The sequence below is a fragment of the Amphiura filiformis genome, chromosome 16 (assembly GCF_039555335.1).
Source record: "Amphiura filiformis chromosome 16, Afil_fr2py, whole genome shotgun sequence".
In the NCBI taxonomy this organism is placed as follows: Eukaryota; Metazoa; Echinodermata; class Ophiuroidea; order Amphilepidida; family Amphiuridae; genus Amphiura; species Amphiura filiformis.
Genome location: NC_092643.1, coordinates 15,952,548 through 15,964,620, shown reverse-complemented (window position 1 = coordinate 15,964,620; position 12,073 = coordinate 15,952,548). Strand labels below are relative to the sequence as shown.

General features: G+C 43.5%; 1 protein-coding gene across 1 annotated transcript in view; it reads right to left on the bottom strand.

Annotated features, from left to right (window-relative positions):
- Positions 1-1,545: 1,545 nt before the first annotated feature.
- The window catches only part of LOC140135629 (uncharacterized), a 48,197-nt gene continuing 37,669 nt past the window's right edge, over positions 1,546-12,073 (bottom strand). Inside the window, exons 2-3 of the mRNA XM_072157199.1 lie at positions 3,406-9,741; positions 1,546-2,274 (exon numbers count right to left, since the gene is read on the bottom strand). Coding sequence (XP_072013300.1) covers positions 2,256-2,274; positions 3,406-9,728 — 6,342 coding nt within the window. The 5' untranslated portion in view covers positions 9,729-9,741 and the 3' untranslated portion in view covers positions 1,546-2,255. The remainder of the gene's footprint in view (positions 2,275-3,405; positions 9,742-12,073) is intronic.

Genomic DNA, 12,073 nt, shown 5'->3' with positions numbered 1-12,073 from the left:
CCCATGCCCCAATTAGCGCCCACCCAGGGTATTTTCAATTTGCTAAATGGTACCATTCATGTTGAAGTTACAGATAGATATCGATACAGTGAAATAGCTGCAGGACTACAAGTCCTGCGTAAACTTGCAAAACATTTTCTGCATCAGAAAAGCTATTAGAATGTCTCAGTACTCTTTTATAACATACGTAAATTTGTCTCTAAAAAAAAAAAAAACGAAAAAATTAGGTAAACGAGGTAAAAAATAAGCGCCCACCCAAAATGACTTTGTTAAGCGCCCTGGGCGCTTATTGGAATGAATACGGTACCCATTGAGGTAACTCCATTTGAAATTCACACTACCATGGAAGATTAAAGTCACATCTTCCATTAGGTGTAAGGATTTCAACTGGAATAGCCCACTTGATGCTCCCATGGTTATCAACTTTAAATGTGTAAAACCTCTGATATCAGTTGGACTAATATGTACTTCAGAACATTTTTGTACATTTTGCAGGTGCATAACTTTCCTTAGATACACATGACGGATGTTACACAATTATGTACAAAACTTTGTACTGGTACTGTTTAAACAAAGTAACCAAAGTGCAATGTAAATCTCAGAGTCTGTTACGCTCTAAAAAAATGTATGGTTAGGTACATATTGTGCAAATCAGGCCTCCGAGCTAAAAAACCTCCGCAATGTGTGATGTATTCAAGCAAAATGAGCCAGGTGCTGATTAGTCTTTATAAAAGACACTCTTGATCCAGGATCAGAGCACATCACAAACCTGATGAAATTTTCACCGAACTATTCTCCCCACATCCTGCACACGTTGGTAGTTTATCACTTTCACATGATATGGTCCAAACAAAAAGTTTATGGGTTTTTCACTATTTTGTACGATAGATTGTCGATAAATTTTATTTTAAAAGCTAAATATTAGACAGGTGACTCATTTTGCTTGATTGCATCAGACAGCTTGAAAATTGTTTCAAAGATTCCAACCGATGGCTGACTGGCAGAGAGATGTATGTCCATTACCTGCCGTATATGATGTGCATGGTACACAATGCATGAATTTTTTTTGTACTGTGCACGAGAGAACTAATGCATATGATAGGCTATTACATGTATACAGCAGCTTATGGACATAAGCCTACATCTTTTGAACCACAAGAATTATGACAAAGATTTCCAATCAGTGAATTGGATTACATATCAAGGGTATAAGCCAAACATTTTGACAGATATCAATCAGCCACTTACAGCTCTTCACTTTTGCATCATTAACACGATACATGAATATCAGTCCAAATTGTCAAGATTCATTCCATTCAGATTTGTTTCTGCTGCAGTGTAATTTTGTTTTGCTTAAATTCTGCCTTGGGTACATTTGTGACATGTTAAATAAGAAGGTACCTTGTGCCTGCATGACTATTGTTGAGGTAATGATAACTTTTAACTCGTTTTTGATTTGAAGAAAGCGGTTTCATACTATTTTCCTCACAATTTTAGAAACTTAAGAAAGCGATTTCATACTATTTTCCTTATAATTTTAGCAACTTAAAGTTTCTAAGATTATGAGGAAAATAGTATGAAATCGCTTTCTTCAAATCATCAGAACAGTAACCCAGATTTAAATGGGAGTGGAATTATTAAAGCTTCATCTATTCTTTTCAAAAAAATCTTCAATCATTATCAAAAAAAAAAGATTTACTTCGAAAAAATGAAATTTATCTTTCAAACAAAATAACCCCAAGGTACAAGCATGAGAATGGCTTATTTGAAAACTGCCTGAAAAATCATGTGAATTTGGCCTAAGGCTCAAAACAGGCTGAAAAAAATTAATAAAAATGTGTAAATTTGGACAACAAAATAGCCTGAATTCAGGCAAAAGCCTGAAACTTCTCAAGCCTGAAGGTAACATAATACCAGTATCCATCAACATATCTGCACTATGTCTGCAGAACTAGTTCAGTTTTGCTTAAAATCATCAAAGTAAGTTCAGTATAAAACAGAGTATCAACACATGGTTGATATTTGTTAATTAAAACAATGCATGTTCGTAACAATCACAATTATCTGAGTCAGGACTGTAACATTGTACCACCTAAATCCATTGAGAGATATATTTGCTGCATCTATATCAGAGAGTTTTCACATTGGTCCCGATGGTTTCTTCATAATATGCAGATCACATCTCAGGTAGCCACAGCTGTAAATTCTGTCAGCGCCATCCTTTGTTTCGATGACTTCAACCGCACCATTCTTGATTAGAGTCTGTCCGCACTCCTGTATAAATGACACAAAGAACAATAATAAATCAATGGAGTAATTTCAACCTCACTTTGTGCTCACAATAACAGGTTCACAACAGACAATAATTGGTATTTGTTTGTACTTTGCTTTGCTGGATGCAACGTTCCCGGAACCACCGCTAGGTGGCAGCACACAACGAAAGCTTTGATGGAACACCTGAATTACTTTCATATGGAAAAACCAGGTAATGCTCTGAGATGCCCGAGATATCTATGATGTAGCCACAATTTTGACATTGTAGCGCATGGAATGCCTTAGAATGGTTTCAAAAGTGTTGGAAATGCTGATAAATATACGAAACAGCATAGATCTAGGCCAAAAAAGTGCATTTAATCGACAGATCTAATAGACCTGTGACGTCTGTGTGACGTCACGGGTCTATACATGTACAGGTAGCCGGGTATAGCCCCCTTCATCTGGCCAGACGCCACCAACGGCATCTATCTCTAGTTCGAAAAACTCTGGATTATGGGGAACTCAGGTTTGGTTTGGGTAGGGATGTGTGAACCCATATAATATTCATACCAATTTTTTTTTATACCCTTCTAGTCTATGGGCACATCCCTGTATGGCCATTTGTACCGAGTACACACCCCCTCATTTAATACATTGCATTACTAAAGACAGCTATCAAAACTTTTGACAGCAAATATTTGTATAAAAGCATGGTGTTCTTGATTTCAGGGATGAAAGTCCACTCTTGACAAAAAGCCTGAATAAGTCTGAAAAACAGCATGAAAATGACCAGAATGGCTCTTAAACAGGCTGAAAATAAAAGAAATTGCATAAATTTGGGGAAAAAAGAGCCAAGATTCGGGCAAAAGCCTCAAACCAACATCCCGGCCTTTAATTTGCTGCAGTTTTTAGTTTAATTCTGAAACTTCAAATGGCTTAAAATCGACTATGAAACTAGGGTCAGTCCGAACTACCGTCAGTCCGAACTTTTTAGGGTAAGGGTTAGGTTTAGGGTTAGCGTTAGGGTTAGGACCCCTAACCCTAAAAATTCGGACTAACTGTGGTTCGGACTGTGTTTCAGACAGAAGGGGTGAACTCATGAAACTTGAAAATAATTTGTAGAATGTTGAACCATTATTATATACTTACAAGTAATGACATTTCACAAATCTACTGCTCCCTGTCCGTCCAGTCACTATGGAGTTTGCAACGGCATCAATGGCTTTCTCGGCATCTTGTGGAGTCACAAACGCAGCAATGGCGGCACCAGTAGGCCGTCCCCCAGGTCCATTCTTGAACCTCACCGACTCTGGAATCACATTGAATTTCTGGAACAGTTCAACTACACCGCCGACTGATAGATCAAAAGGTAGGTTGGTCGCTTCTACAATTCTTTTCTGCTCGATCAGAACTGCCAACGGTGGGAGGGGAATCGGGTGACGACCATCAGGACTTTGGGGGGACTCTGGAATCAGTGGTTGTCTTGCAGGAGTTGATTGGTTTCCATTAGGACGTGGTTGTGAAGCTGCAGGTGTGCCAGGCGGAGTTCCCCTTGCACCAGGATCTCCGGAAGGTCCACCCATTCCTTGTCTTTGGGGTCCTGGTCCTTGATGTCCTGGTCCTTCAGGAATAATTTCATTTCCTTGACCCTGAGGTCCTGGTCCAGGAGGTCCTTGTACCCCACTTCTTTCTGGTAGATTAGGAATAGTATGTCCCATTCCAGTGGCTTGAAGCATAGCATATTTCGGTACAAGGCTAATGACGATTTTCCGACCTCTTACCAATCCTTGTCGTCGTTCCCCAGCCTTCACCGCTTCCATCTGGTTGGCCAATGCCATATACGCTTGTCCTGAAGGACTTCCATCTGGATTTAACATGAACACTAAGCCTGGTGGTACTATGTCTAAGTCTCTAAAGAAATGCAGGATTTCATTTTCAGTGGCATGATATGGTAGATTGCGAACATGAACACAAGAGCGGGCATTTACATCATCATTTACTTGAGGACCTGGAGGTTTTCCATTACCAGACACTGGGCTAGGATTTTCTTGTGCTTGTGGCTGTTGCTGCTGCTGTTGTTGCAGTGGTGGTATGTTTGGTAAGGGCAGCAGTCCTTGTTGCTGCTTTGGAGTCTGTTGTAGAGGTGACTGTTGTTGTTGTTTAGGTCCCGTATGTGGTAGCTGCTGGGCTGCAGGTGGTGTTCCCATGAGTGGTTTGGGTTGAGTAGCTGACTTCTGTGTTTGCGTGGCTGGCTTCTGTGTTTGCGTGACTGGCTTCTGTGTCTGCGTGACCGGCTTCTGTGTTTGTGTGGCTGGCTTTTGCTCTTGCTTTGGGGGAACTTGTGTGGTCTTCTTTGCTGAATCTACCACTGGCTTTGTAGCTGTTGCCTTTTGACTTGAGTCATTCTTGGGCTTGGAAACTTCTTTGGTAGGTGCTTTTTGTTGTGGACTATCCTGGGGCTTCTTTGCAGAGGATGGTTTAGATTCTTGCTGTGACTTTTTGTCTTTCAACGAAGCTAATCTTGCAACTCGTTGGATCTCACCCACTTTGGCTTGCATTACATTTGTTGCTATATCATGTACATTTATTCGTTTTCTCCCAATAGAACGTCCGTCTCTGTTTAGCGCCACTCGCATGTCCCTTTGGTTGACTAATCTTGCATACGCATTCCCTTTTCCTTTCCCATCGTCTCCACACTCAATAAAAATACTGTTTGGTACTAATGGCACGCCACGGAAGAAATCTAAAATGTCTTTTTCTTTTACATCTGAAGGTAGCCCTTTCAGCTCCAAACATGTTGTAGAATCTTTCACTGGAGAACGTGAACGAGAACGAGACCTTCTGCCACTGCGCCCAGAATATCCACGACTGCTTCGACCTGGCGATGATCCTCTTGAACGTTGCGGTGAATGCCCTCTAGATCTTGACCTCGGTGAGTGGTTTCTGGAACTTGATTTTGGAGGAGAGCGCCCTCTACGTGATGGTGATTTGCCTCTTGACTTTGGCGATCTACTTCGTCCATGTGGAGATGCTTCATGTGGTCTACTCTCCTGCGCAGGTTGACCAGTAGTTCGCCACTCCTCTTCAGTACTCTGATAGACTACGATGAATCGACGCCCCATGTACTGCCTGGTTTTCTTCAAAGCTTCTGTATAATCTTTCTTCGAACTCAGCTTGATGAAGCCTTCACCATTCAACTGATCCTGGTTATTCTTTCCAAGTTTGATGCCATCTGGCGCAATGTTAACTCCTGCAAAGAACTCCACTATATCTTTTGACGTTACACGGAAATGCAGTCCTGTAACCTTCACATAAGAAGCATCTCCTTTCTCCTTGGTATCAGTTGACAACTTCGGCTTGTCACTTCCAGATGGAGGACCACCTGGCAGTACCTTTGCAGCTGCTGTTGGCAGTACCTGTGCAGCTGCTGTTGGCAATGCACCCTGTGTTCCAGGACCTACAGGAGGTGCTCCACTATGCGCTTCCACTGCTTGAGGTGGTGGGCCCCGTCTATCCATGTCATGTGGGAGTGGGCCTTGTCTGTTAACATCAAATGGTGAGCCTGCATGTGGCACACGTCTATCCTGTATTGGGCCACGCCTGTCCATATCATGTGGAGGTTGGTCACGCCCACCCATATCATGTGGAGGTTGGTCACGTCCACCCATGTCATGTGGAGGTGGTCCACGCCTGTCCATATCATGTGGAGGTGGTCCACGCCTGTCCATATCATGTGGAGGTGGTCCACGCCCACCCATATCATGTGGAGGTGGTCCCCGCCTGTCCTTATCATGTGGAGGTGGCCCACGCCCATCCATAGCAATTGGACGTGGTCCACGGCTGTCCATATCATGTGGAGGAGGTCCGCGCCCATCCATATCATGTGGAGGTGGTCCACGGCTGTCCATATCATGTGGAGATGGGCCAAGCTTGTCTACATTCTGTGGCGAGGGACCACGTCTGTTCATATCATGTGGTGGAGGGCCACGCCTGTCCATATCCATATCAGATGGATGTGGTCCACGCCTATCCATATCATGTGGAGGAGGTCCACGCCTATCCATATCATGTGGAGGTGGTCCACGCCTGTCCATATCTTGTGGTAGGTTACCATGTCTATCCATATCTTGGGGTGGACCCCATCTGTTCCATTCTTCAGGTTGCCCACGTCTATCTCCATTCCGTGGTGGACCCCAACGATCCATCTCAGTTGGTGGGCCACGTCTATCCATATCAGCAGGTGGACCGCGCCTGTCCATGTCAAGTGATGGGCCACTACTGTCCATACCATATTGTGGTCCCATTCTATTCATGTCACTTGGACCACGCCTATCCATATCATAAGATGGGCCACGCCTATCCATATGATCTGTTGGCCCACGCCTATCCATATCACGAGGTGGGCCTTGTCTGTCCATATCACGAGGTTGCCCAAAGCGGTCTTCATACGGTAGACCAGATCTGTCCATACCAAATCTTGGACCTTGGTCAGGTCGTTCCATATCAAAGGGATCTCTTCTATCATGGTTATCTTGTCCAAAATAATTATCTCTGTCCATTGGACCTCCATGTCTTCCCATCGAATCAGATCCAAATCTGTCAAACCGAGATCCTTCCATGCCCCTGTCATGTTCATCCATTCCACCATGCGGCATGTTGGGTGCATTACCTAGAAGAGGAGGTTGCTGTGCGCTGTTGCCATTGGAGTCATCTTGGTCTTCTGTGGGTGGCCATGCCATGCTGATAAAATCATCATCTGGACTGTCTTTCTTGGGGGGATGACCAGGATCAAAACCACCCTGCGGTGCTGCAGGCTCTCCAAACCTACCGCCTTCTGGTGGCATCAGCAATCCACGATTTCTCTGATCGTAGAGTGGACCTGATTCACGTTGATAACCAAAAGATCGATCATCATGAAACCTATTGTCTCTATTATTCCTAAAGTCATCATCTCTTCCACGATCATCTCTGGCACGATATCTATCATCATCATCATATCTTCTATTTGGATCTTCTCTGTCAAAGGGGAATCTATCTGTACCTGACGGCTTATCTCCCAGAAGTCCAGATCTGCCTGATGGCTGACTTCTCTGCCTGTCATAATCACTTGCATCAAGAGGTTTATCTGGTGGAGGTGCTCCAAAGCTAGCTGGTTTGTCCTGAAAGTCTCCATCTGCAGGGAAGTCTTTAGTTGGTTTTATGTCTGGCATATCTAACAATGATTTTGGTCGGTTATGTGCAGGTTCAGCAGGAACGTCAGGGGTACCTAGCAGTGGCTCTCTCCTACTGGGACCAGGAACATCGTGTGGCTGATCGCCCAACAATGATCTGGATCGATTTGCTTCATGAGGTTCTCTATTATCCAATCTATCAAAGGATGGTCTCATGTTGTCACCGGGACCGGGAATATCGTGTGGTTGATCACCCAATAATGATCTGGATTGATTTGCATCACGAGGTCCTCTGTTATCCAGTCTATCAAAGGGTGGTCTCATATTGTCATCACGTCTATCATACGGCCTGTCTCTATCATTTCTTTCAAATGGAGATCCCCTGTGCATATCATATTGACCGCGATCTTGATCTCTATCACCTCTAAACCAGGGTGGCTGTCTGTCATGTGGTCTCTCTCGCTCTGCCTTATATTTGTCTGCTTCTAATGGTTCATTAGGCATTGGTTCCTGATGGAAGGGTTGTCTACCACCAACATCATCTGGTCTTCTGGAGGACTGCTCTGCTCTAGGAACTGAATCCATCTGGTACTGTGCAGCACCTGATCCTGGTATATCAGAAGGTTTGCCTAAATTTGGGTCTGAAGCATCTTTGGGTGGTCCCCACCTGGATCCGCGGCCATTCTGTTTCTGCACATCTGGATCTAAACCTGGAGCTCCAGCTGCTGTTAGTCCTACACTTGGACCTTGTCGGTCTAAATTTTGCTGCCATCCCTGAGAGCCGTCCCTGTTGTAAGGATATGGTTGATCAGGTTGGTCAAAACGTGAAGCTTGCGGTTTGGTACCGGGGTAATTTTCTGGAACTGACATTGGACTATCTAATAGAGGTGCTTTTCTATTGTTTCTGTCCAATGGTGAATCTGGATTGCTTGCCGTATCAGAGGTTGCCTGTTTTACAGCTTCCAGAGCAGGATCCACCACTTGAACACTACTACTATGTGATGATTGTCTAGAGCTTGATCTTTCTCTCCTCGACCTTTCATCATATCCACGATTTTGCTGTCTGTCAACCACATCTCTATCTCTCTCTGGATCTCTCCGATGACCTCTGTCCCTTGAATCATCTCGATCCCTTGAACGATCTCTGTTCTCGTGTTGGTCGTACGGTCTTGATTCTCTGTATCTAAGTGCTGCTTGATCATAGGGATCAACATCCCATCTTGATCCACGTTGTCTATCATGTCTTTCTCCTGGATCACGTTCCATCCGGGATCTATCACCTCTTGGTGGTTCTTCTTGTGGTTCTGCAGATCTTCCAGGAGCTGGCTGACCTCCCAAAGCTTCTCCACCAACTGCATATGGATCTTGCGGTTGACCTGAGCCTGAAGGTTGTTCCCTCCTACTTGAGTGATCTCCACCAGCTGCATATGGATCTCTCGGTTGACCTGAACCTGAAGATCGTTCCATCCTTCCAGAGTGCTCTCCACCAGCTGCATATGGATCTCTTTGTTGACCCGAGCCTGAAGGTTGTTCCATCCTTCCTGGATGTTGTCCACGAGTTGCATATGGATCTCTTTGTTGACCCAAGTCTGAAGGTCGTTCCATCCTTCCTTGCTGTTCTCCACCAGCTGCATATGGATCTCTTGGTTGACCTGAGCCAGACGGCTGCTCCATCCTTCCCGGATACCCTTGGGAAGCTGCTGGAAGGTTGTAATTGGAACCTCCAGCACCAGCTGATGGCTCAGTAGCTTGTCTTGATCCATAAGGTTGAGCACCATAAGGTTGAGCACCATAAGGTTGCTCTCCATACTGCTGGCTTCCCCCACCGTACTGGTAACCTCCGTAACCATAATCTGCCACCATAGGTCTTGAGGCTGGTGCCGACATTGATGGCTGCCGACCAGCGTCATTCGATTCTCTATATCCATATCCAGCTGCTGATGGCTGTTGATCTGGTACTGCAGCAGCTGCTGCTGTAGGTGCAGGTGCTGCTGCTGCTGATGGTGCTGCTGATGGTACAACATCTTTCTGAGCTGCTGCTCGACTTGTTGTAATAACTTCCATCATTTCGTTCTTGCTGCTCAACATCAAGGTCACCTTAGTTCCACACAATGGCTTGTTAGTCATTCCAAATGCCCGACGAGCATCCTCGTCCGTCGAGAATGCAATAAAGACATCTCCCAACTCTCCACCGACGATGTGCACTCCTCCATCGGGTATTGATACACCAACGAAAAACTTTCGGATGTCTGCAGAGCTTGCCGACCACGGCAGGTTTTGCATACGCAGGATGATGCTCATGATGATTCGCTATCTGAAAAAGAACAGAAATGGGATAATGATAAGCATTCCCTTATACTAAAGTATTATGCTGTCATGGCTGGGAAATGAAATAAAGCACTACTATTATACAATTAAATTTGTTGAAACAAAATCATGGATAATTTAAATACACAAGATCAGCCTTGAAACAACTTTGATGATAGTTATTTTTGAGGATTCTGCTGACAAACATAACAAGAAACATTTATTAGTTTTTGCTTCAATTGTGAAGATTGACTCACCGTCACCTGCAGTACCATCAAAAGAGCAGTTCATAGCAGTTATAGCCAGATTGCATGTAGACTCTCACTCACCTTACACTAGTGTAGTGCAGCATGAAGCTTAACCCCAGTCTGAGATTGCCCATAAGGGGGCTATCATTTTCTTCGGAAGTGGGGGTCCCAAATATATGGGGGGTCATACATTTTTGGAAAGAAAAATAGGGGGATCATAACATTTTTGATGACTAAAATGTAGGGAGTCACAAGATGACCACAGATAGTGTGTTTATTTTATTCAAAAAGACTGATTCCAATACAATTTTAGCCTGTTTAGGGGGTAAGGTGTATCGGTAGTGTCAAGGGGGTCATAAAATTTTTGTTGCTGAAATAGGGTGGGTCACAATTTTATTGATGCCAACTTTTTGTAAATTTAAGACCCCCCTCCCCCATTCAGAAGAAAATGATAGCCCCCGAAGGTGTTTTAATTGAAACACTCAACCCACCATTCAGAGACCACATAACCAGGGTCTTATCTAGCCACCTATTTGCCTGTCATTTTGGAGAGGCAGTTTCAACTGGGACAAGCAAGATTAATGCCTTTGATAGATGCTAAATTCTTGCTTGAATAATGCTTGTTTAAGTTATGTGAATTCAAAATAAGATCATGTACTAAATCAAGGCTATAGCAACATCAGCTATTTGAACTGACTGAACCACCAGAATGGGGCAGAGGTCTAGTTTTCAGGGTCAACTTTGGACAGGCAGTTTTGGTGAAAATGATGGGTACTTGTCAAATCCTAGCTAATACCCTGCACATACCTGGTAGCATACATCTTAGGGTACCATATGTTAGACCTACTTAACATTCCTCCCTAATAAGCACCCTGCTGAAATTTCAGGCAACAACTGATCACCATATCATCTTATTTTCATCGCATTGTTCATTGGAATCAATAATTTTCAAGGTTTTTGTGTTCTTATCCAAAGTTCTTGACTGGGCGGTAGGGGGCACCAAATTGACCAATTCAGCGTTGATTCTGCGCCCCCTCCAAGTGATGAATGTCAAAATTTTCATGTGCTCTGCACACATTTCAGCACAAATACTCATTTGAAAGATCGACCCATTATTCATCATTATAACCATAATTACTTAGTGGTATTTGTGCAAATTTTTGTGTGCTCTGCACGCAATTGTTTCAAGAATGGAGGGAGGGGGCACCATTATGTATTCTTGGCCCAAGGCGCTAAAACCCCTAGCTATGCCACTGCCTAAGCGTTAATTAGGGGAATATGGCATCTGTTTTTTAGCTTTAACATTTTGGGCAAAATGGTCTACTTTTGGTGACAGATTCCAACCAAGTTTGTTGTTATTATTTATCATCAAAAAATAAATATCAAAATTAAGCCAAACATGTATGTCTCGGAGCTGCCGTGCAAATTTGTTTTGCGGTGTGCATTTGTCTCAGAGAATTGGCCAGTTGCATCCCCTTTTTTCATTTGTTGGAAGAATTGTGTGATTAACACTTCATATTTGTTAAAAATATGTTATTATGTGTACAAGAATATACTTGTCAAATCCTAGCTAATACCCTGCACATACCTGGTAGCATACATCTTAGGGTACCATATGTTAGACCTACTTAACATTCCTCCCTAATAAGCACCCTGCTGAAATTTCAGGCAACAACTGATCACCATATCATCTTATTTTCATCGCATTGTTCATTGGAATCAATAATTTTCAAGGTTTTGTGTTCTTATCCAAAGTTCTTGACTGGGCGGTAGGGGCACCAAATTGACCAATTCAGCGTTGATTCTGCGCCCCCTCCAAGTGATGAATGTCAAAATTTTCATGTGCTCTGCACACATTTCAGCACAAATACTCATTTGAAAGATCGACCCATTATTCATCATTATAACCATAATTACTTAGTGGTATTTGTGCAAATTTTTGTGTGCTCTGCACGCAATTGTTTCAAGAATGGAGGGAGGGGGCACCATTATGTATTCTTGGCCCAAGGCGCTAAAACCCCTAGCTATGCCACTGCCTAAGCGTTAATTAGGGGAATATGGCATCTGTTTTTTAGCTTTAACATTTTGGGC